Source organism: Vulpes vulpes, chromosome 7 (assembly GCF_048418805.1).
Source record: "Vulpes vulpes isolate BD-2025 chromosome 7, VulVul3, whole genome shotgun sequence".
In the NCBI taxonomy this organism is placed as follows: domain Eukaryota; kingdom Metazoa; phylum Chordata; class Mammalia; order Carnivora; family Canidae; genus Vulpes; species Vulpes vulpes.
The window spans coordinates 102,230,182-102,255,828 of record NC_132786.1 but is presented as its reverse complement, the minus strand read 5'-3'; the positions used below and the strand labels follow the sequence as shown (position 1 = coordinate 102,255,828).

Sequence of the window (25,647 nt, the reverse complement as noted above, 5' to 3'; positions counted from 1 at the left end):
TTCAATAGAACTGACGTGTTAGAAAGGTCACTCTGGGGCAGCCCAGGTGGCTCAGCGGTTTAGCGCCGCCTTAGCCTCAGGACGTGATCCTGGGGACACGGGGTCGAGTCCTAGGTCGGGCTCCCTACCTCTGCCTGTGTCTCTGCCTCTCTCTCTCTGTCTCTCATGAATAAGTAAGTAAATAAAATCTTTAAAAAAAAAGAAGGAAAGGAAAGGAAAAGAAAGAAAGAAAGAAAGAAAGGTCACTCTGCTGGGGACTCTGAGCCCAGGCGCCTCGGCGCCCCGCACACGCCGTCCCCCGCCCCCCTCCCAGGTAGGCCGGTACCACCACAAAGCCTCGCGGGAGGCGGGGCTAGTGACGTCACAGGAACGCCCGCCCCCTTACGTCGCGCACTGGGAGGCCAGAAGGTTTCTGGCGGGGCCGGCGCCATTTTGCCGGAGCCTGCGACCGAGTGGGAGTGGAGTGGAGCGGCCGTTGTTGCCGACTCTTTCCTCCTCCCCACGGTCCAGTCAGCGGTTGATTAGGCCATCGGCTCTCAAGCCGAGACTTGTCTCTTATTTAGTTCTGGGGAGCGCCTGGCCGACATGAGTGATGTAGAGGAGAACAACTTCGAGGGCAGAGTGAGTACAAAGCCGCGGGAGCCGTCTTCGGCGGCGGCCCGACGCTCGGGGTTTCACGGGGACGAGCGCGGTCGGGCGGGGTTGCGGGGAGTCCTGCGGGGGCCCGCGGGGAGCAGCCTCTCTGGAGCCATCGCGGTGGTTTCCTCACATACCAAGATGGCTTCTGGGTTCCACTCTTTCCCCCCAAACACCGCGGATAACCCCCCCTCCCCGTTTTTTGGAGACTGACTGATACCTGGACTCCTGGGTCCGATTTCCCCCCGCAGTGCGCCCTCCCTTCTCCCCACCCCCTGAGGCTTCCTCACCTCTGTTCCGAGGAGTAGGTCCCCGTCGCGGTGGGGCGGGAGGAGACGGCAGGGAGTTCCCCTCCGGCCGGATAGTGGTAGGTGCTTCCTGCGGTGGCATTTGTGGCGACCCCCGAGCATCGTAGAGGGTCTCGGGGTCGAAACTGCGCGGGGCTGTTGTCCGGGCGGGGAGAAGCTGGCGTGGGACTAGCTGGGGCCTGTGTCTCCTTGGCTCTCTATTGCAGTGAGCGGCCGCGTCTCTGTTGGAACCGGCGGCGTTGCGTCTATAAAGGCGAAAGCCTTGAGGTTGAAGGTGGGACGAGCCTAATGAAGTGGTTAGTCAACGACCGCACCGACCCTTAAGCGTTCTTAAGACGAGAGCTGTGAGGGGAAAACTACGCGAGGAGCCCTTTTCCCTTAATGTCCCCTTCTACTTTCTTTTCACTTCAAAATGAATGTGGAAATGCTATAACGCCTGAATTTTCTAATTCCTTGATGTTGGGTTTTTTTATTTTTTTTCCCTCTCTCTCTCCTTTATATCTCACCTTCTAATGCATTCCTTCCTGTGATCTTTCATCTAAAAACCACTTCTTTGCAGGTTTTTACGGTAATAAAAAAAAAACAAAAACACACACACAAACCTTATTCTTACGTAACTGAACAAATTTTGTGGCTCAGTGTTTTAAAAATACCTAGTGAGTTTTAATACTATTCTGCAACTCGGAATGCTACCTGAAAACCAAAGGCCCTCACCCTACTTTCTCTTCTTAATCGCATCCAGCAAAGAGGGCTCAAGGATTTCTATTATTTGGGGGTCAGTGACTATAAAAATCACAAAGATAAGTCATCCTCAGCCTAGGTGTAGTAGAACATTGATAATTTGAATTCTGCTTCCGAAGTTACCCTCGTTAGTGGTAATTGGTGGAAGTGGGTTCGTGTGAAACCCTGAAAAGAAAATCCCCAGGCAGCAAGTTCTTGTTTTGTTGGTATTGTAGTCACTAGGGGAAACGCATAAAAACACTGACGGTGTGTGGTGGATGGCACGAATTTTATCATTTGTAGAAGCTCGTAATAAAAGTACTCGAAACGAGGAGGAAAGAGATTTAAATAGGTTAGAAACCAAACAACTTTGTGATGCCTTTAAGATTGGATTTTTAAAATCTCTATCAAAGGTATAGTGAGTAGTTGAGCCTGCTTATTTCTTAGGATGGGATATTGATTGTCCCAACTAAACTTTTTAAAAATCTTGTAAGAAAAATATTTGGTGTAAGTTGCTTGTTTTGATCATGTTAGGTAGTTATGGGAAGTAATTTTTGCTGCCATTAATCTTTTCGTCCGTTGACTTCAGTACAGAAATTTATTTTTTGCTAATGTTTGTTTTGGTTTATGGGAAAGTGAAGAGGACTATGTGGGACCTTCTTTTCCTTTAAGTTCTTAATGTTTTAAATACTCATCAAGTCAAGGAATGGAACAAGTTCTAGATAACTGTCACCCACTTAAGAAAGCAGTGTATGTAAGATTCCCACCCAGTTTTATGCTAAAATGTATGTAGACATTAACATTTTACTTTCATAGAAAAAGGGTTCTCCCACCTTACAGTGTTTACGGTCATAGAGCAATATTTTTGTCAGGTGATATCTAAGGGTATTTTAGTGGAAATGAACTCAGCAGATTGAATAATAAATATGCCCACCCTTACCTGTTACATCTTTTTTTCTTTTTTGTAGGTTGGTTATAGAAATTTTAATTGGTTAAAGAATTAGGAGAATGCCAGGAGCTTTTCTAAGGGTGTACCTTTTTTTAAATTGTTTCAACAGTTTAGTATTCACTAGTGCTTTTGGTTTTTAAACTACTCTGATCTCTTATCTGCTAACCACAAACCAGTTTTTAAAAGTTTTTATAGAATACAGTTGTGTTGTCATTTAGAGAGGCTCAAAACAGGATTTTCAAATGATGTCTTTGAGGTTTTTTAAGTGGTTCGAATTTTATAAGTACCAGTCAACATTGACAGGTCAGATTTGTTTGCTGTATCTATGGGATAAATAGTACAACCATTAACCCCATCTTACTGAAAAGATACTTAGAGGGTAATTTTCTGTGGACTGTAGAACACATTGAAGAAACAGGACTAATAGTTCTGATATTTATAGCATTTTAGAATGCTGCCACACCCCACCCCACTGCCAGATTTTTCACATATTTTTGAATGTACTACTTACAATCTTTTTACAAGTACTGGAATACTCAAATCGTTTTAGAAATTAAAAACTTGAGGCCTTAGAAGACCTTACAGTCACTAATCAATTTTACAGGTCCCAGTCCATTGCCATTATTCCTCCTGTCATCCCAATGCCATTGTTCATTGCATACGTAGATTATGATTATATATAATGTCTCTTCCAATGTAGAGGACTGGAGTAAAAGAACTTTAGGAAAGAAAATGTAATTGGCTGCATTTTGTTATAAGTAACCCTAATAGTTAACCCTGTCAAAATTCCCTTCTGCCCGAGGTAAAACTGTTAAGCATCTACTACTGCTTTTTAGTAAAGGTCAGGTGTTCTTGAGGGAAAAAGAACTAGGAATCTAATTTGAGATGACTGGCAGCTCAAATGTAGGTAAAAGTAAGTATATAATCGAGTGCCCTGTTCTAGAATTAATAGAATTTAGAAAATGGAGCTGAGTAGTTTTGTGAGCTGGGGGAAGAGGAAGTTTTACCTAATGTGTAAAATTCACATTAGATTTTATGGTTAGGGAATAGATTGTATGGATATGACAATGAGGAGGTTACTGAGGTAGTGAGAAGGTAGATTTGCCTTACTATGCAGATAACGGAGGGTTTTGAATTCTAGATACAGGGATTTGGACACAATCCGATACGCAGGAAGAAGGCATGTATTAATTCTTAATTCTGGGAGTGGCATAATGAAAGGAATTTTAGTAAAGAGCAGAAGGACTGGTACAAGAAGAGTAGTAAGGCCCACTTGAACTATTTAAAGAAGGAAATTATGAAAACTGGTCTAAACAGGACAGCAGTGGGATGTAAAGAATGAGTGAAACATTTACAAGGGATCCAGGAGAATAGGGGTGCCTTTAAAATAAATAGGCTGATTAAAGCAGTTTACTTGGGGTATGTATATCAACAGAAATAGTTTAAGTAGAAATGGTTTTTGGAGCTGAGATTGAGGTTGGCACTTCAGCTATGACTTTGCCTGTCACCTTCCTAAAGAGTTTGCTTCACACAGCTTCACCTAAAATTAGTTTAGGGCTCAAAAAAATCTTAGTCTCCTTCATAGAAATTAAGGGAAATGAAAATTAAGCTTTTCTTATCATTTTACTTTATTCACCCTCTACCCCTAATTTTTTTTTTTTTAGACAAGTCTTAGGAAAATGTTAAGCCCAATTTTTTTCTCATACAGTGGCGCATTGTTTTTAATAGAGGTTAATGATTCTCATGTAGGAGTCCATCTTACAATTCCATATTGTCTATACTTTGCAGTACAGTTGAAGAGGAAAGATAATACTTATTCCTGTCTCCTTTTCAAAGTTCATTCTGACAACAACAACAACAACAAAAAAGTTCATTCTGGCATCTTTAGTAGTTAGAATTTTTTTTTTTTATTTTAAGTTAGAATATTTTTAAGCAACTCCTGGTGTTCGCCTTCTTAATATACTAGATGGTTTGACTGGATGACAAGTGAAAAGCAAAATAAATACAAATTCTTCTGTACCCATTGGGAATTAAAACGTGAGAGTTAAGGTATTTCGTTAAAGAATAGCAGAAATAGGGGAAGCTTTTATTTCTTCCCTGAAACCTGACATAATTGGAGTGATGATTATGCCACTCAAAACCCATCTTGGTGACTGGCTTTAAAAACAAAACAAAACAAACCCTTAAGCTAGGTTTTACTTTTTTTTTTTTTTATTGATGAAACTTAAGTAAATGTGAGAGTACAAGTGAAGTTTACATATTCCTTAAAAAAAAAAAAAGACAAAATCTCTTCCTTAAAAAAAAAAAAAAAAGACAAAATCTCTTTTATAGATAAAAATATCAGGTCAGCAATTTATCTCTTAAAAGTATTTAGTAAAGGGATCCCTGGGTGGCTCAGTAGCTTAGCGCCTGCCGTTGGCCCAGGGCAGGATCCTGGAGTCCCAGGATCGAGTCCCACATCAGGCTCCCGGCATGGAACCTGCTTCTCCCTCCTCCTGTGTCTCTCTCTCTCTCTCTCTATGTCTATCATAAATAAATAAATAAATCTTTAAAAAAATAGTTATTTTGGCAATTCAATATCATATATTATCATCACATCCACCTATTACAAAAGGATAAGATTTTTCTCGTAATACTATTAAAACCCAAGACAGTCTCGTCTTAGGTTTATTTGTTAAAGTTCCATCATTTATCCAATTTTAATGCTTTTTTATTCCTCCTGTCATATTTTAAGCAAAGTATGTGTAAACTTAAGGAAACTTTTTAATGCTAGATTTTTTAATATTTATGACTATTGCACTGAAGGGTGCTAATTTACTTGATATAAGAAGGTGGGATTTTTAAAAGGAGCAATGTGACTTGGGTCCACGGTGCACAGATTTGTTATAGATGCTTAGTGACTTGTGCCATTCCTAAAGTTAATAAAAATCATGAGATCTGAAAGAATGCAAAGAGATTTAAATAATTAGGAATGAGAGTCGTAAAAAAATACATATGAGTTTTCTTTATGGATTTAATTTTGGAAACTGAATTTATTCACCCATGGTATGTGTAGCGGAACAAGTTGAGATGGCCATGGATAATCAACATGATAATTTCTTAAAATCTTCCCGACAGCTTGAAAACCTCTTTGATACTATCAGTGGGTGCTCAGGCATCAAATAACTAACAGTGGAACCTTTGTGCTAAATGAGTTAATACTGATTGTTATTTATTCACCTGTCCTAACAGATTTAGCAGGACAGAAGTGCAGGTGAGAAAATGGTGTAATGATCAGATAACAAAAAGAATCAGTAAACACTTAAAAAAAAATTCTGAGAGGAATAAGGAAAGGAAATGTAGTTTCCCCTTCCACCTCTAAATTACTATCAGTAGGTAGTTGTGTATAATCTTTATTGTCTCATGATTTTTCACTGAAAGTATAAGTGAATAGGGCTGCCTGACCAATCTGAGGTAGAAGTTTTGTTGTTGTTTTAAACTAAGGCCCTGTAGTCTGTCTTACTCAAGATTCATATATACTCCTATGATCTTAGAAGATGAGAATCTAAGTAGAAAATTCTATCACAGGTTCTTAGTGGTTTTAGCTGTTATTTATTGGCTTTTAATATAGCTAAGCCTTTTGGACATTACAATTGATCATGACAAATAAGCTGGCCAGTTTATGAACCATATTTAAAATTTGTACAAAAGATAAATTTTACAGGTAATTTTGCACTTATGACTAGTTTAAATTTTATTATGTATGCACAAGTGCCAATTCCTATGTAATTTCTTTAAGCATTTCCAAAATTATTCCAAATTTCAGAGAATGTAAAGACACAGTGTTAGAATATCTGTGAGCCTTTGCAGATGGAAAGACTGCTTTAATCTCACTTAAAATGCATTATACACACAAAAAAAATAAAAATAAAATGCAGTATACAGGTATTTTTAAGGAATTGTTTTAATAGCAGTTATGGGTTAAGAGAGTGGATTTCTTTTATAAGCTTAAGAATCCAAGAGAAGCAGCTTATTGTACTCAGGAAGTAGGCAGAACTGCTATTTATGTAGACTGAAATTAAAGAATTGGATAAACAGTGGTTTCCCATAAGCCCCAAAGAATGAAGTTCTTAGTACAATAAATATTATAAGCTATTGGAGTAATTTTAAGTACCACCCCCCTTGGGACATAAAATTTACCTAAATGCTCTAGTGTTGTTGTTTTTTTATAGAAATAGATCTCTTAATTTCATAAAGTAGTGGGAAAATGTTTTGAGATAGTTTGTTTTAAAAGTTTATGCTATTATAGATTTGAATTTGTATAAACTTGGCACTATGACTTGGCATAGAATTTGCATTACCATAATATTAGAATGGGATATAGTTTAGCATCTACATGTTATATGTTTATTTTAATGGGCTTTAAGTACTAAGCATATATGTTGGAATTTTTTACTTCCACCCATTATATAATACTAGTTATATTAAAAGATATACTGCAATTATTGCTTACTGTAGGAATTGTTCATGTTCTGCAACAACTTGTGCATATACTTAATAACGCTTTGTCTTGATTGAAAGAATAGTACATGGTTGTTGTGGTTATTTACAGTGTGTAAAATGCAGCTGTATTTTTTAACACAGATTGCTTGAATTGGATACTGTGGTACTCTTAGTATTCATGGTTAGTTCTTTTGTTATTTTTGGCTGTGTCCTTCAGCTACCACCAGAGGTACCTTGATAACAAAGAATAGTTATAAGAACAAACACACACTGTTTAAGCAAGTTGTACTGTGAAAACTTTCTGCCTGGCTTCTGGTTTATAATAGGTAAGGTAGACTGGAAGCCTGTTTGATTCCTATTGAAAACTTGGATATGATTTGGTTGAGTCAATCTGCCCATTTCAACTAGACAGTGTATTTTGTTTGTTTGTTTTGTTGTTGTTGTTGTTGGATTCAGATGCAGGTTACTGAGGAATTTGCAGAATTTGAACAGCTTTAAGAGTAGATTAAGTATAGGCTAGTGAAACAGGACAGATAACCATCCTCAGTATTTTATTTTGCTGTTTGCAATTTCAATTCATTTTCCAAATTTTGAATAGTTGTGTGTATTTCTTTGAAAAAAAAAAAAGTTACCATTTTGTAATGAAGACAAGTCAAAGGTAGAAAAAGATAATCTAGCATTTGTCCATAAAGGGCTTATTGTATCTTGGTTTCTAATGCACAGTTTGATGAAAATGGTACTTACTTGGAACTGCTTTTGAAAAATAAAGTTACTGAAAAATGGCAAATATTCATATGACCATTTTTCTATGCATGAAGACTTAACTACCAGTTCTTAGAATGATGCGCCCACCCCCTTTTTTTTGGTATTATAGCAAAACTAATTCTGAAGAATTAAAAGTTTATTTTATGCTTTGTAGTTCTTCAGGTTAAGTTTACTGACAGTTAATTGATTTACCTTTTGAGAGAAGTCTCTAAATTGTTTTTGGAAATTAAAATGGTAGTGACAACTTTATAACTAGGTGTTGAAAGGGAATTAAGAGGACTCTTTCTTAACCTTGAATGATTTTGCAAAGAAATGAAGGCCGATTCAGGTTTCCCTGGTATATAAAAACTGAAGGATAGGCAACAAAGGAATTGTTAGGTATTGGTGATACCTTAGGTAATTAAAAAGCAGGATTATTTTAAAATATTCTAATGTCTTTTGAAAAGATGCTGTTATATCTTAATGTTTTGTTAAACCAAAAGAAAGTTTTCATTTTTTCCAATGAGTTGCTGTGCCAGAACTGAAATTTAAACTTTAAAATTTAAGGTGCTCCAAAGTTTCCTAGTTTATATTAATTCCTAGGAAGTGGTATTTTCATCACTTTTGAATAATTTTCAACTGTTACATTTATGAGGGAAGACTTGGAAATCGAATGTACACATATTTGGACCATAATATTTTTATTATGCACTAGGAAGCTTCACATAAGCTTTTAAGAATAAAATTTTCAGTTTTAATATAAGACTTTGATTTTTATACTAGTAAAATTAAAGGTTTTATAGTGTTACAGAGTGCATTCTGATATGTATGTGTAACATGAGCTGCGGTGATGTTCATAGGTAATATTCCATCTACTGCTGTTCTACAGTAGGATAAATGTTATACCACAGGATTTGTTTTATAGAAGGGAAAGCCAAGAGAGAGGGGAAGATCATTCTTTTCAGTTTAATGAACCAGTCTATGTGATGCTTCAATTACAAGCAAATTAGCTATTACTTTTTTTTTTTTAGTACTGAATATGCTGCTTTTACAGTTTCAGTGAATGAAAAAGCCTAAATTGCTGCTCCAGGCATCTGTCCAGGAATTTAGAGAGTATCAGAGATGTGCTTGAAAGACTTACTGTAGTAGGTAGCTTAAATGGGAAAGGTTGATAATGAATAGAAAGGTAGCTATCTATATATTTCACTTTTGTTTGCATCTAAAAAACCAAATAGGCCTAGCAGCATTAGTACAGTTCTTGATAAGTAAGTCTTTTGACATTAAACTCCAAATAGGGGGAAATTTTTAAGGAAGTTGCGTGGTAGTCTTGTGGCATAAATGAAAATTGGTGTGGAGTTGCGGTGATTTTTTTTTTTTTTTTTTTATACTAATAATCAAGACTTAAAAGGACAGAGAAACCAAACTGTCCTACTTTGGTCATCAGTGCCTCATATATCTGTCAAATTTTTAAAATCTCTTAATTTTAAATCATTTGATTTGGAGAGTTGATTTATATCCAGCTTTTCAGAAGCCAGTTTTCTACAGAATATAGGAATATATGTATATATGTATAGCTGCATAAAATATGCAAAACTATGAGTAAAATTGGTGTAGCTAAAAAATAAAGACCATGATAACTAATTTTGTGACTTTTGTACGTTATGATACTTCATGGATAATATAGAATATTAAAATGGCACAGTTGCAAAACTACATGTAATAGTAATTTATAAACCAAAGGGGGAATTTTAAGAATTTCATGACCTTTTCCCCTTTGTTTTTTCTTTATACTGCTTTTACATCAGACCATATGTTTCTGATTAAGTCAGTGTGCAAAGATAGTGGTCAAACATACTTGGAAGAAGATGTTAGTAATTTCACCAATATAATTTTTTTTACTTCTTTGAACCTCAGCATGTGTCCTATAATATGTGAGTTTTAGGTGGGTGTGTACAAATTTCAGCCTAGAATGCTTTGCTTTAATTGTACCTTGGTATCTTAGTATGGCTTAGTGAAAGCTTATTTTAAGATGATTAAGAATCTTCAAGTTACAAGTTAGTAAAAACGTAAGACATAGGTGGGGGGATTACAGATAATGTTAGATTTATGCTTGGGTTAAGTACTTATATTAAAATTGTTCACGTTTTAGGAACTAGGATGAAACCTGAGAGGGGAGGAGGGTGAAGAATATGGTAAAAACATTTAGATAAATTCAGTAAATTTTTTAATTGTTAGAAACTAGGCTTTGGACAATTTTAAAGATTATAAAATTGTTTTTTTAATAAACTAGTTATTTGCACTTTACCTGCTGGCTTTTCCATTTGGTAGATAACATTCTGAACTCCAGCAGAGTTTTATAATCCCCACGTGCTTAAATATACTAAATGTTCTTTTTCCATTAAGGTTAATGTTCGTGAAGAAATTGAAGAGTTTTTTCCAAGAATGTGGAAGATAAATCAAGATAAAAGAAGGCTAATGAAAAGTATTAAAGATCAGAAAATTAAAATTGAATGGGGGAAAAAATTGAACAGAAGATTGGTCAGATAGAAGCACTTGAATATTTTTTTTAAGGCTATTTTGAATTGTTTGAATTGGGGAAGAATACACGAAGTATGAAAAATGAAAAACTCAATGAAGAATGAAGAGAAGTAGAAAGCAAGAGTGAAGTAGAATTAAAAGAATCTGGAAGAATGAATGGGTCCTAGGTTAAGTAAATGTATGGTTTATGTTCCAGTGTCTGTATGATCAAGTTGTAGATGAATTTGCATGATTTCTTAGTTAATAGAGAATTGGTGATCTGGTTCAAGTAGGGAATTATTGAGGACAGTTAGCAGTATTAACAATGGGTTATTAATGAGCTGAAATTTTTTTCTGGAGGGTGTTGCCTAACCATTTGTTTTTCAGGAGCAATCAATATAAATAATTACGGTACATTAAATGTTAGGTGTTAGGCATCTACGTGACCAGTGCCATTTGTAATACTGTCTTCTTTGTTAGGAGTCTCGCTCTCAGTCAAAATCTCCAACGGGAACTCCTGCTCGTGTAAAATCGGAGAGCAGGTCAGGATCTCGTAGTCCATCAAGAGTTTCCAAACACTCTGAATCCCATTCTCGATCAAGATCAAAATCCAGGTAAGTGTGCTTAAAATAATAATAAAGATACTTTACTTGGATTTTTTTAGAGCAGGTTGGTTTTTACCAAGTCCCTCGGCTTTCCTGCATTTTATATAGAAATTTCACAAAAATATTGTGGAGTTGAGAAATAAATGTTCTAGGTGTGCCTGGGTAGCTCAGTTCATTAAGCATCCAACTCTTGGTTTCTGCTAAGGTCATGATCCCAGAGTCTTGAAATTGAGCCCTGCATCAGGCTCTGCTCTTCAGGGAGGAGTCTGCTTCTCTCCTTCTGCCCCTCCTCCCATTTATGCTGACTCTCTTGTGTGTGCACGTGCTCGGTCTCTCTCTCTCTCTCTCAAACCTCAAAAAATAAAGAAATGAGGGATGCCTGGGTGGCTCAGTGGTTGAGTGTCTGCCTTCGGCCCAGGGTGTAATCCTGGAGTCAGAGGATTGAATCTCACATCAGGCTCCCTGCATAGAGCCTGTTTCTCTCTGCCTATGTCTCTGCCTCTCCCTCTGTCTCTCAAATAAATAAATAAAATCTTTTTAAAAAATAATAAAATAAAAAATAAAGAAATGAATGTTCTAGATAAGATTTAGATAAGGCAGAGTTGAGTCATCTCTTACCCAGTTAGCCTATCTAGCTATTATAGCTAGCTATTTTATTTATAAATGTATACACACACACATATATATATATTTAAAAACTGGCTTTAGGGCTGCCCTGGTAGCTTGCCGGTTTAGTGCCGGCTTCAGCCCAAGGGACCCGGGATCAAGTCCCACGTTGGGCTTCCCTGCATATGGCTTAGTGGTTTAGTGCCGCCTTCAGCCCAGGGGACCCGGGATCAAGTCCCACGTCTGGTTTCCCTGCATAGAGCCTGCTTCTCCCTCTGCTTGTGTCTCTCTGCATCTCTCCCTCTCTCTCTCTCTCCAATAAAATCTTTAAAAAAAAAAAAAACTGGCTTTATAAATTAAATATGTTAATTGATGTAAATGTACTTGGCTATTGAAGATTGGAGTTTGATTTTATTTCAGCAATATTTGTACAACAAAAACATAATTTTCTCTGTTGGAGACTTGGTATGTGATTTAGCTCAGTAAAGATTTTTTAAGATTCACATTCCAGGACACCTGGGTGGCTCAGTGGTTGAGCGGCTGCCTTCACCTCAGGTCGTGATCCTGGGGTCCTGGGATTGAGTCCCACATCTGCCTGTGTGTCTGCTTCTCTCTCTCTCTCTCTCTCTCTCTCTCTCTCTCTCTCTCAAATAAATAAATAAATAAATAAATAAATAAATAAATAATATTTTATATATATATATCTTTTAAAAGGATAAATAAAAAAGATTCACATTCCAGCTACATCCTTTACTAAAGATTGTGACTCAACAGGTCCAGAGTGGAACTCTGGCCAGATGTAATTGGGGCAGGGAGTGGAGGAGTCTCTGGGTGATTCAGAAGCCCCTACCACTATTGTTTCCACTGACTAGTGAACACCGCAAAGTTCATTGTATCAGATGTCCCAGCTGTACGGGAATAGATGAAAGTTTAAAAACAACCTGGATGGTTAAGTCATAAATAATTTCTTGATTAGAGACATAATGTGTCTTTGTGTAGAGTTTGCTTGATGGTGGAGCATGAGACAATTGGTTAAAAGGCTGTACTTTTTTTGAGTCCACAAGTATGTCTTTTTTTCCTCCATCGTATCCAGGATCCAATTCAATTAATAACCATTCTTGTTAAATATACATGTGGCAGAATAGCACTGTGTAGAATTTGGATGTGCAAACAGAAATAAGCATATTTTCATTTTAGGACCATTGCACATGCTGCTCTCAGCCTAGAATTCTCTTCCCTCAAGATATTCAGTCACTTAATTCATTCTCTGCTTGAGCATCACCTGAAAACATTAAAGAGCATGCATGTTCTCTATTCTCTTACAACACTTAATCACTATCCAATTTAGAGGAAAGTTAGGCACTCCACAAGGGTTTTTAATTAATGTCTCGTTTTTCATTACTATTTAAAAATAATGATATTTTCTTTTTCAAAGAGTTTATTTATTTGAGAGAAATAGCAAGAGAGAACACAAGCAGGGAGGAAAAGGAGAAGCAGCTTCCCTGCAAGCAGAGACCCTGACATGGGGCTCCATCCTAGGTCCCTGAGATCATGACCTGAGCCAAAGGCAGGTGCTTAACTGACTGAGCCATGCAAGTGCCCCAAAACTGGTATTTTAAATGACAGGTTTTCTTATTAATGTTTGGTGTGTTTTTTTTTTTTTTCTTTTTCACTGAGACTATAAAATAATGCTAAGGAAAATGAAAAATACCTAAAACTATCCTAAATTTGCCAGGAACCATATCTCCATGTCTTGCCAAAGAACCTTTGCTCTTGATATTCCTAGAACACTTTTCCCCTGTCTACCTAGTAAAATTTATCTCTCAGCTATCGTTAGCCTTCTTTGTTTTGAATAAACTACCCTCCTTAGTTTACTCTTTTCACCCATGTGTTGTCTTTTTAGACTTTCTGGCCCTTAACATGTATAACATTTATTGAACATCTTAAACAAGTTATTTTGTAAGACTGTGATCACTGCTGATCTGGGTGTTCTATTAGGGATGAGTCACATGAATAGTAAATAAGAAGTTGTTGCATTAAGAGGCAAAGAGAATCAGTGACCGGAAGTAGAGATAAGAATTGAACTAGGGAATCAGCCATGGAAGGAATGGGTGAGATGCTGTAGAAAGCTTGAAGAAATGAAGACTGTTACATGGGCATTTGGGTTGTTGAATTAATTTAGTAGATGCTAGATTGCAGTGAGCTAAGGAAAGATTAGAAAGGAAATGGTATTTAATAGTGAAGGGAGGGGCAGCCCTGGTGGCGCAGCGATTTAGCGCCGCCTGCAGCCCAGGGTTGTGAACCTGGGGACCCGGGATCGAGTCCCACATCAGGCTCGCTGCATGGAGCCTACTTCTCCCTCTGCCTGTGTCTCTGCCCCTCTCTCTCTCTCTCTCTCTCTGTGTCTCTATGAATAAATAAATAAAATCTTTAAAATAATAATAATAATAGTGAAGGGAGTTTAGAACTATATTGGTAAGATGGTAAGAATCAAAGGATTTTACTGTGGTGGTAATGGTAGTTGGTGGTTTGTGTTGTCTTTGTTGTGGTAAGATACACATAACATAAAATTTACAGTCTTAATCATTTTTATGTATATGATTCAGTGGTGGAGAATATATCCACATGGTTGCACAGTGTGCATCCACCACCACCGTCTGTCCCCAGAGCTCTTTTCATCTTGTAAAACTGAAGCCCATTAAATAGTGGCTCCTTGTTTTCCTGTCCCCCCCATCCCTTTTTCTTTTTAGAGAAGGTAGAGTTGTAACATGCTTGTAATATAAAGTGAAAAGAGTAAATGTAGAAAGGACAGACTGAGAACATGATTGTAGTGATGAGAACAAGAATATTCTTTCCTTAGGAACTGGGATACATGTATAGATCCGTGGCACTAAAAAAAAAAAAAAAAAAAAAAAGATCCGTAGCACTCGCCATCTTGCTTCAGTATACTTACCTAAATTTATTTCTCTCAAAGGTCGAGGTCAAGGAGGCATTCTCATAGACGTTACACTCGATCCAGATCCCATTCTCACTCTCATAGGAGACGCTCTCGAAGTAGGTCATATACACCAGAATACCGGCGTCGAAGAAGCCGAAGTCATTCTCCAATGTCTAACCGGAGAAGACATACAGGCAGCAGGGTATGTGGTTTCAAAAAATTAATGAACTTATTTTGTCTTTTATATGTTTAGTCAGAGCATAATATCTTGCTTTCATGAGACTAGACCATTATTTTAAAGTGGTACTACAGGGGCTCAGTCAGTGGAGCATGTGACTCTTGATCTCAGGGTGGTGTGGTTGAGCCCCTTATTGGGTGTAAAGATTACTTAAGGAAATAAAAAATAAGGTGGTACTCCAAAAACATCCTTAGGCATATGAATATTGTTTTTATACATTTTCATATATTTTCTTGACTTTGGAGTAGTTAAAAGATGAAATTTGGGGGAAGGGAAATACATGCTCTGTGAATTAAAATGAAAAGCGTAGGGCGGCCCTGGTGGCGCAGCGGTTTAGCACTGCCTGCAGCCCGGGGTGTGATCCTGGAGACCCGGATCGAGTCCCACATCTTCCCCTCTGCTTCCGAGCCTGCTTCTCCCTCTGCCTGTGTCTCTGCCCCTCTCTCTCTCTCTGTGTCTCAATAAATAAATACAATCTTAAAAAAAAAAATGAAAAGCATAAACTGAGTTGAAGATTATTGAGATTAGGGACACCTGGGTGGCTGAGTGGTTTAGTGCCTGCCTTTGGCCTAGGGCATCATCCTGGGGTCCCAGGATCGAGTCCCATATCAGGCTACCTGCATGGAGCCTGGTTCTTCCTCTGCCTGTGTCTCTGCCTCTCTCTCATGAATAAATAAATAAAATCTTTTAAAAAAAAAAAAGAAAGAAGGAAACTATTGAGATTAAAAAGTTTTGGTGAGGAGTAGGGGAAGCTGGCAAAGAAATACATGTAGTAATAATAGCTAACACTGAGCACTGTACAATTTTTCAGTACATTTAATGGATAAGGAAGTTGAATCTTGGATAGGTGACGGTCAGGTTTGGTTTTTGGCTAACTGGCAGAGCCCAGGTTTCAGCCAAGCTGCTTGACTCTTAAAGTTCCTATGCTTAATGGCTGTGCTGTGCTTTTCCCTCATGTGATACCAGATTATTGAACTGTGATGGAGTCTGCTATTCAATGATGTTTTGAAATTTGTACATAGATTTTTCAAATCTGAATTGTGGGAAAATTGAAATATCCTTGGTAAGAATGAAAATGAAGGAATGTCTGATCAGCACTTAATGGATAAAGTATTAAGTACAAAGCTGTAAGCTAGAAAACATTTGAATAAACCACAAATATGGCTTTAAACTATGGTAGATTCTTAGTCTAATTCTGAAAGTTGCTGGACTAGAAAGTAGGAATGTGGGGTGCCTGGGTGGCTCAATGGTTAAGCATCTGCCTTTCGCTCACATTGTGATCCCAGGGTCTTGGGATCAAGTGCTGCATCGGGCTCCCTGCAGGGAGCCTGCTTCTCCTCTGCCTCGGTCTCTGCCTCTCTCTCTCTGTCTCTCTCATGAGTAAATAAATAAAATCTAAAAAAGAAAAGAAAGTAGGAATGTTTTTTATTCAGGCTACAATGGAAATATACTCCAAAGAAGGCTTGAATGTACTGTGAACTGTAAAATATGACTCATCTGGTTTTTTTCCTCTTTAATTCTTCTTTCCCAAGTGACTTGAAACAGTATACTTTGTGTATTTGATAAGGTGTTCTAAGCAAAGTATTTTCTGTATGTTTTAATTTTTATTTCAATTGGGAACCTGAAATTAAATCACATCTTTATTCAACAGGCAAATCCAGATCCCAACACTTGTCTTGGAGTGTTTGGCCTCAGTTTATACACAACAGAGAGAGATCTTCGTGAAGTATTTTCCCGATATGGACCATTGAGTGGTGTCAATGTGGTTTATGATCAGCGAACTGGACGATCACGAGGATTTGCTTTTGTTTATTTTGAAAGAATAGATGACTCAAAGGAGGTAATTTTATTTTTATAATTATTTTTCAGTTTGAAATTTTTCTCATGTGCATGATTATGTTGTTAAAAGTTGACTAAGAGTTTCCCAGTTCCATAACCTGTTCTCTTTCATTCTGTGACCTGAGTTTGGTTAAAACTCTTCCTCTCAGTATTATAACAGGAAATTTCCAGTTTTACTTTCTAGCTATTCATTTCCTGATATAAGCATATCCTGATTGAAATCTGGTTTTAGGGACGCCTGTGTGGCTCAGCAGTTGAGCATCTGCATTTGGCTCAGGGCATGATCCCAGAGTCCCAGGATCGAGTCCCACATTGGACTCCCTGCATGGAGCCTGCTTCTCCCTCTGTGTCTCTGCCTCTCTGTCTGTGTCTCTCATGAATAAATAAAAAAAATCTTGGGGGGGAATAATCTGGTTTTACACACTGAGGTGTATGTGTTTGAATTAATGGGAAAAGTAAACTACATAAGTATTCTCTTTTGATTAAGGCTTATTCATACTCCAAACAGATGATTAAACTTACTTTTTTAAAAATTAAATTATATTTTGGGGCATCTGGCTTGCTTAGTGAAGGAGAGTGACACTTTATTTCAGGATTGTGAGTTCAGGCCCCACATTGGGTGTATAGAATAACTTTTTTTAAGAAAAATAAATTATATGTTATTTAGGTTTAATCTGTTTAATTTTGGGTGGAATTAGCTGCCTGTGTATAGATACAGAGCTTTGCTTATCCATTTTCATCTGTTACTCTGTTTTATTATTTAACATATAATACATAGTATTGGTCCTTTTTCATTTTTGTTTTAGTGCTGTTGTGGTGTTTTGTTTTGTTTTGTTTAAGATTTTATTTATTCATGAGAGACAGAGAGACAGAGACACAGGCAGAGGGAGAAGCAGGCTCCCTGCAGGGAGCCCTATGTGGGAGTTGATCCCAGGTCTCCAGGATCAGGCTCTGGGCTGAAGGCAGATGTTAAACCACTGAGCCACCCAGGGATCCCTGTTCTTTTCTTAATAGTGATCCTTATCAACATCAATGATTTGATATTGTGGTGGGTTGTTTTATTTTGTTTTGTTTTGTTTTTTTAAGATTTTATTTGAGAGACAGCATCCAAGCAGAGGAAGGGGTAGAGGGAGAAGGAGAGAGAGAATTGTCCAGCAGACTTTGCTGAGCCTTGACACTGAGATCATGACCTGACCCAAAATCAAAAGTCCAACACTTGGGGATCCCTGGGTGGCTCAGCAGTTTAGCGCCTGCCTTTGGCACAGGGTGGGATCCTGGAGTCCCAGGATCAAGTCCCGTGTCGGGCTCCGGCATGGAACCTGCTTCTCCTTCTGCCTGTGTCTTTGCCTGCCTCTCTCTCTCTCTCTCTCTCTCTCTCTCTCTCTCTCTCTATGTCTATCATGAATAAATAAATCTTAAAAAAGAAAAAAAGTCCAGTACTTAACTGACTGAGCCACCCAAATGCCCCTGAAGTTGTGCTACTTAACATATTACATACTAGATTATAAAGGGAGCAGTAGGCTTGCTTTCTATTCTAAAAGTTGATTGTGATTGGGTTAGAAAATTCCATTTTAAAGAATTTGAAGCCCATTGTTAAGTTTGTATCAAACCCTTTTTAGGGTAACTGGGTGGCTGAGTCAGTTAAATATCCAAGTCTTGATCTCAGCTCAGGAAGTAGGTAGTGGTGGTATTTAAATCAAACCTTAATAAATGGTGGGGCACCTCGCTGGTTCAGTTTGTAGAGTACGCAACTCTTGATTTCAGGGTCATGAATTTGAGCCCCACATTGGGCATAGAGTTTACTTTAAAAAACAAACACAACAAACTAATAAATGGCAAATACTGCCATTTCTTGTTTGTACCATTTTACATGTGGTAGTAGTTGGACATAGGCCATTGATATCTGCATCAACAACATTTGATTGCAGGGATCCCTGGGTGGCGCAGCGGTTTGGCGCCTGCCTGCCTTTGGCCCAGGGCGCGATCCTGGAGACCCGGGATCGAATCCCACGTCGGGCTCCCGGTGCATGGAGCCTGCTTCTCCCTCTACCTGTGTCTCTGCCTCTCTCTCTATCTCTCTGTGACTATCATAAATAAATAAAAAATTTAAAAAAAATAAAAAAAACATTTGATTGCAACATAAACAGTCATAATAAAAGTTAGCTTATCTTAAAAAAAATTGTAGATGCTAGTGGCATCTAGTGGATGGAGGCCAGGAATACCAAACCTCTCACAATGCACAGGATAGGCCCCCACGATATAGAATTAGCAGTCCAAAAATATCAATAGTGTGTAGGTTAAAAAACCCTAGATCATTCTAACAAAATAACACTTAACAGTCAGGTTGTAAATTACATATTACCTAATGTAATAGACATTGTAATCAGCATTCTCTAATTTTTTTTTTATTGAGAGAGAGCTTGCATGTGCACCAGCAGGGATGGGGTGGGGGTGAGGGAATAAGAGAATCTTAAACAGGCTCCACGCCCAGTGCAGAGCCCAGTGTGGGGCTCGATCTCACAACTCCAGAATCAAGACCTGAGCCAAAATAAGGTTAGGACACTCAACCAACTGAGCCACCTAGGTTGCCCCTCTAATGTTTTAATCTATTACATAATATGACTCTTTAGGTTACATATTTGTGATTTATTTCTGTTCTCAATTAAGAGATAAAGGTATAAATTTTTAAAAGAGTAAGATATCTGACCTGAAATAAAAGTAGTGAAGTATAGGAGCACCTAGGTGGCTCAGTGGTTGAGCCATCTGCCTTGGTCTCAGGTCATGATCCCAGGGTCCTGGGTCCTCCGGGGAGCCTGCTTCTCCCTATGCCTATGTCTCTGCCTCTGTGTTTCTCATGAGAAGCCCGATGTGAGACTCAATCTCTGGGCCCCGAGATCACACCCTGAGCCAAAGGCAAATGCTCAACTGTTAAGTCACCCAGGGGTCTCAATAAATAAATAATCTTTAAAAAAACAAGTTGTGAAGTATAGATTGCTACAATTAAAATTTTTTTAAAATGTATTTGTCCTAGCTCTTGATTGCTCCCATAACCACCCTGCCAGGTTTGTTTCTTTATAAAATAAAATGAAAATGGCAGCTTTAATTTTAGTTCCAAGAACTTGCAAATTTGGTGAAGTAGTTGACTTACTATCCCATTTATTGGTATTAGTGCCTAGGAGCAAAAAAAAATTTTTTTTTTTTTTAGGGGCAAATTGATAGGGAAAGTGAGTACAGATAAAAAAAGACAGCAACTAGTTGGCAGGTTTAGCGGGTTTAGAAGTTCTTTTATATTTGGAGTTCACTAGGTGGCGGTGTGTTACCTAAGGAATGGTTTTGTCTAACTGAGGCTTGTCACCTGAATTGCAGTATTTGGTTGGAGTTGCCTAGACATGAGTTAGCCAAGTTGTGTGGTTCTTTCTCAGCAGCTGCCCCTGGTCTTTCAGCAGAGGCCTGTTTAAGTGTCTGTGTGTACATTAGAAAACTCAATGCTATTGACATGCACGTAGCAAGGATTAGAATGTAAAATCTTGGTCTGTTTTTTGGGAAAGAAGTTTAGAGAATTTAATTTTTTCACATTTCAAATGGAAAATGTGTCTAATTAGTTGTAGTTTTAGTAGTTTCTCATTATTGAATTATGCATGACTTTCTGTGCCTATTCTCCTTTACAGGCTATGGAAAGGGCAAATGGAATGGAGCTGGATGGTAGAAGAATTCGGGTGGATTATTCTATTACCAAAAGAGCACACACACCTACACCAGGCATCTACATGGGCAGACCAACTCAGTAAGATTTCAAGTTGTTGTTTTTGTTTTTTGATATTTTATTTGTTTATATATGAGAGACACAGAGAGAGAAGCAGAGACACAGGCAGAGGAAGAAGCAGGCTCCATGCACGGAGCCTGATGTGGGACTCGATCCTAGGATTCCAGGATCATGCCCTGGGCCGAAGGCAGGAGCTAAACTGGTGAGCCACCCAAGGATCCCCAGATTTCAAGTTTTTAAAGCTAAACTGTAAGAGGCAGAAATGTACACAAATTTTTTATTAATAAAGAGATAAAATGATTTTTTTCATAAAATTAGAATCGAAAGTTATTTGTGTATATTCTTACATCTACTTGAGGAGAGAGACAAATTAAACCATCAAAGTCATTCCTGAGTCCTTTTTGGTGCCATACAAATAGAAAAATTAGTGGGCATCTGGGTGGCTCAGTAGTTGAGCATCTGCCTTTGGCTCAGGTGGTGATCCTGGGGTCCCGAGATTGAGTCCTGTATTGGGCTCCCCTCAGGGAACCTGCTTCTCCCTCTGCCCATGTCTCTGCCTCTCTCTGTGTGTGTCTCTCATGAGTAAATAAAGCCTTTAAAAAAAAATAGAACGATTATTAAATACTGGAAAAGTAGTGTGTGTTTTTAAGTATTCTCTTTCTATTCTTAATGTGACTTTAGAAGCCTTGTGGATAGGGAAGGGTTTTACAGATAGTGGTGTGTATTTTTTTGTTTAAGCCAGTTTTCACATCATGCAGGAAATAGAGGTCTTTTGTAAACGTTTTTAATATACAACTAAGACTATTTCTTAAGAGTGAAAGAAGGTGTTTGATTACTTTGAAACCTTAACTGGGGAAAATGTAAGGTTTGGCAAGGAGAGCCTACAGAAAGCTAAAATGAAAATACTGTCCCTGTGATTGGGAGTTGGGAAAAATTATAGAAGAAAGTATTTAGTTTAATTTTGCTGCCAAAGATTTAAAAACCAGACCTTGAAATTGATTTAGTGCTGGGCCTCAGTGTAAGGTAGTTTTAGTTCTTTTTGCTGTTCACGGTTGGTTAACAAACCTTTTTTAAATCTTGATGTTTATTGTTTTTTAATTCATTCTAATGACTCACATCTTAGCATTTTGATACTGTTTCCCAGCACAGTGCTCCATTTCATCTTGTTCAGAAGAAAAAGGTCCTACTGATTTGGGTAGTGCGTTAATAAAAGAGCAGTTTATAGTTTACAGAGTTTTGTGAAATCATTCCTGATTACTTATGTAATGAATAGGAAATCAAAGCAGAATAATACCATGGGAGTTCCGCAAAATGAGACATGGGGTTGCTGACATGAAGAGGATTATTTCTCTTATCTTCCCTCCTCCCTCCATTTTAGTTAAGTGCCAGTTGGTATTAAATAATACTGGAAAATAATCACATTGTTGTAAAATTTTTACATTTTTCTGTAGTAGTGGTGGTGGCGGTGGCGGAGGCGGAGGTGGAGGTGGAGGAGGTGGCAGGCGTCGAGATTCTTACTATGATAGAGGATATGATCGTGGGTATGACAGATATGAAGACTATGATTACCGGTACAGGTAATGTTTTAATTTGTAATTTCTGTTCTAAATTGGATGATAGTTGTATTATTTGGTACTTTTAATTTGTGTTTTATATATATTTTTATATATACGTATAAATACAAATATTTAAAACGGTGGTTTCTTGAGAAAGTTAGAGGGAGATTATTTTCTCATGTTTGAGGGCAAAGATTAATTATCTTTGCCAGTATTTTGTTGTGCCTTATGGTCGTTGTTCTAGTATTAATTGGCACACAAAGAATGTATTTGAATGATGGGAAATTTTTATTTTCACCTGCTTCAGTGGAGTGATTATGTGGCATACTAAGTAATCTTTTATTTCCTTCAGAAGAAGATCACCTTCTCCTTACTATAGTCGGTACAGATCACGATCGAGATCTCGTTCCTACAGCCCAAGTATGTATACTTCTACTTTTGTGGCATTAGGAACCATTTCTGATTAATGGTTTATTTTAGAAAATTAGAGTGTATGGAGATTGTTAATAATAGGACAAATACTAGGCAAGTCAAACTATAATTGTCATTTTGACTTTCGTTTTTTTTGTTCTCTTTCAGGACGCTATTGATAAGCAGAATGATTGCAGATGAGGACAGCTTTTTCTTTTCTCTTTTTTTTTTTCGTGTGTGTGTGTGTGTGTGTGTGTGTGTGTGGGTTTGGTTTTGGGGGTTTTTTGTTTGTTTTGGTTTGGTTTTGGGGTTTGGTTTTGTTTAATTCTGGATATCCCCAAGCTTCTAATCCTTCTACTTGTTAAAAAGAACCCTTACAAAAAATCTTTGGTTTATTCACCATCTACACTTTGTCAGTTGTATTGCTCTTCCCACCCCTTTTAGTATACTAAACTCTTAAAGATGTAATTGTTGTCATTTTGAGCAGTTAAACATCTAAGTTAAAAAAAAAGGATCCCCCAATGTTATGCTTTGTAAATGATTTTTTTTCTTTCTTCCTTTCTTTTTTTTTTTTTTTTTCCTCTTTTGGTTTGCTTTGTTTGCTTTTACAGAAAATTAATTCCTGACTAATCAAATGAGGAAAGAAATTATCTTAAGACTTCTTTTGTGTTAAATATTGAATTAGACATCGTACTAGAGCTCCATTTATGACGAACTCCTTTTTTTAACTTTCTTTTGGGGAAGATAGTAACACAAAAAACCAGTTCAGTCATGTAAAGTTTGGGGTGGCATGGAGCGGTCAAATAGTTGAGTATAGAAAGTTTGAAGCTATCAAAGAAAACACTTGGTCATTTCTTTGGAAGAACGAAGTTTTTGAACCCTAAAAATGATGTCTTTTTTTTTTTTTTTTTTTTTAAGAAATGAAAGCTTGTGGGCTCCTACAAAACATGTTGTATTTAAAATACATCTGTTAAAATTTAAAGTGTGATTTTTGTGTTGAATTTATTGAAATTTAAGTATTCCCTTAATCAGTGAAGGACAACTCTTATTATTTATTACATAGAGCAATTGTATACTTTGCTGTTAGAAATTTTGGTATTGGGACAATGGTTAAGCAGGCTATTATTGTATAGTATAGAGTCCTTAGAAGATATGTGTGAGGAAAAGTAGTCTCCTTTCAAATAAAAGTTAATTTCTTTGAAAATGGGACTGTCTCTTTATTGTGGTAGGATGGGAAAATGTAACTGGATTGATTTGGGAACCAGTCCTTTTCCTAACATTTTTGCTTATACCTAACAGTATAATTCTTTCTCTTCCTCAGTCTTTAAAACTCCTTTTTCTTCCCTCCTCTCTTCTGTCAGCCAAGTTGTCAGTAATGAGAAACTTCAGTACCAAGCACCATGGTGAAGAAAAGATAATAATACGGTTTATATCTTCAAAAAGCCCCCATTCTAATAGAAAACATACTCAGACAACTGTAATATAATGTAAGTGAGGGTGTAAAGAGATGGATTATGTTTCAGGTTACTTTATTTTTTTTTTTAAAGATTTTATTTATTTATTCATGAGAGACACAGAGAGAGAGCGAGAGGCAGAGACACATGCAGAAGGAGAAGCAGGTTCCATGCAGGGAGCCTGACGTGGGACTTGATCCTGGGTCTCCAGGATCCCGCCCTGGGTTGAAGGCGGAGCTAAACCGCAGAGCCACCGGGCTGCCCTCAGGTTACTTTTATAAGAAGGTATAGGAGCATGAGCTCCTTTGTTTTCTCCCTCAAAGCAGCGGGGATAAAATTAGATTATTATCATTTATATAATAGATGGGGGATCTATGAGATTGAAGTGCCTCAGGTATCTATTTGTAAAATATTTATATAGAGAGCATCTCAAGCAGACTCTTCAGTGAGTACAGAGCCTGATGTTTACCTCAGCCTTACCATCCTGAGATCTTGGTCTGAGCCGAAATCAAGAGTTGGATGCTTAACTGAGCCACCCAAGTGGCCAGTATTTTTTATTTTTTAAAGATTTTATTCGGGGGCACCTGGGTGGCTCTCTTAGTTAAGCATCTACCTTCAGCTCAGGTCGTGATCCCAGGGTTCTGGGATTGAGCCCTACTTCAGGCTCCCTGCTTGTGTGCTCACGCTCACTCTCATGCTCTGGCTTTCAAATCTTTAAAAAAAAAAAAATTTTTTTTTTCTTTTTAGGATTTTATTTATCCATGAGAGACTGAGAGACAGAGAGGCAGAGACACAGGCAGAGAGAAGCAGACTCCATCCTGGGACTCCATGGTCACACCCTGGGCTGAAGACAGATGCTCAACTGCTGAGCCACGCAGGCGTGCGTCCCAAAAGATTTTATTTTTAAGCAATCTCTACACCCACTGTGGGTCTCAAACAATACCATGATCATGAGTTCAAGCCCCACACTGATCATAAAGCCTACTTAAAACAAGGCTGCCTGGATGGCTCAGTCGGTTGGCTCAGATTGTGATCCCCAGGTCCAGAGATTGGGCCCCAGGTTGAGCTCCCTGCTCAACAAGGAATTTGCTTCTGCCCCTCCCCTTGGTCTCGTGTGCTCTCCTAAATAAATAGATAAAAATTATTTTTAAAGATTTTATTTTTATATTCATGAGAGACACAGGCAGAGGGAGAAGCAGGCTCCCTCCGGGGAGCCTGATGGAGGACTCAATCCCAGGACCCTGGAATCACAGCCTAATCCAAAAGCAGATGCTCAACCAGTGAGCCACCCAATAAATAAAATATTAAAAACAAAATCTTAAAATCTTCAAAACAAAATGTCTTTTAAAAAAAGTTTTTCTGGGGGATCCCTGGGTGGCGCAGCGGTTTGGCGCCTGCCTTTGGCCCAGGGCGCGATCCTGGAGACCCGGGATCGAATCCCACGTCAGGCTCCCGGTGCATGGAGCCTGCTTCTCCCTCTGCCTGTGTCTCTGCCTCTCTCTCTCTCTCTCTCTGTGACTATCATAAATAAATAAAAATTTTAAAAAAAAGTTTTTCTGGGATCCCTGGGTGGCGCAGCGGTTTGGCGCCTGCCTTTGGCCCAGTGCGCGATCCTGGAGACCCAGGATCGAATCCCACATCAGGCTCCCGGTGCATGGAGCCTGCTTCTCCCTCTGCCTATGTCTCTGCCTCTCTCTCTCTCTCTCTCTCTCTCTCTCTCTCTCTCTCTGTGACTATCATAAATAAATTAAAAAATTAAAAAAAAATATTTTTTAAAAAAAAGTTTTTCTGTGGAAGGAGCCCCCAGGATCGAATCCCACATCAGGCTCCCGGTGCATGGAGCCTGCTTCTCCCTCTGCCTATGTCTCTGCCTCTCTCTCT

The 25,647-nt window shown here is 38.1% G+C and overlaps 1 protein-coding gene across 12 annotated transcripts; it reads left to right on the top strand.

Moving 5' to 3' along the window:
• Nucleotides 1-365: 365 nt before the first annotated feature.
• TRA2A (transformer 2 alpha homolog) lies at nucleotides 366-23,516 on the top strand. 12 transcript variants are annotated; one of them, XM_072764547.1, is made up of 10 exons: nucleotides 408-621; nucleotides 1,151-1,240; nucleotides 10,243-10,555; nucleotides 10,837-10,970; nucleotides 14,542-14,707; nucleotides 16,395-16,583; nucleotides 20,251-20,366; nucleotides 21,797-21,922; nucleotides 22,254-22,321; nucleotides 22,481-23,516. In XM_072764547.1, exons 5-10 carry the CDS (start codon nucleotides 14,675-14,677, stop codon nucleotides 22,489-22,491), a joined length of 543 nt encoding a protein of 180 aa, XP_072620648.1. In that variant the 5' UTR covers nucleotides 408-621; nucleotides 1,151-1,240; nucleotides 10,243-10,555; nucleotides 10,837-10,970; nucleotides 14,542-14,674; the 3' UTR covers nucleotides 22,492-23,516. The 12 variants fall into 12 exon arrangements, with proteins under 12 accessions (XP_025848918.1, XP_072620648.1, XP_072620650.1 ...); XM_072764548.1 differs by having other exon boundaries at nucleotides 427-621; nucleotides 10,243-10,544; XM_072764551.1 differs by having other exon boundaries at nucleotides 430-621; nucleotides 22,257-22,321.
• The last annotated feature ends 2,131 nt before the right edge of the window (nucleotides 23,517-25,647 follow it).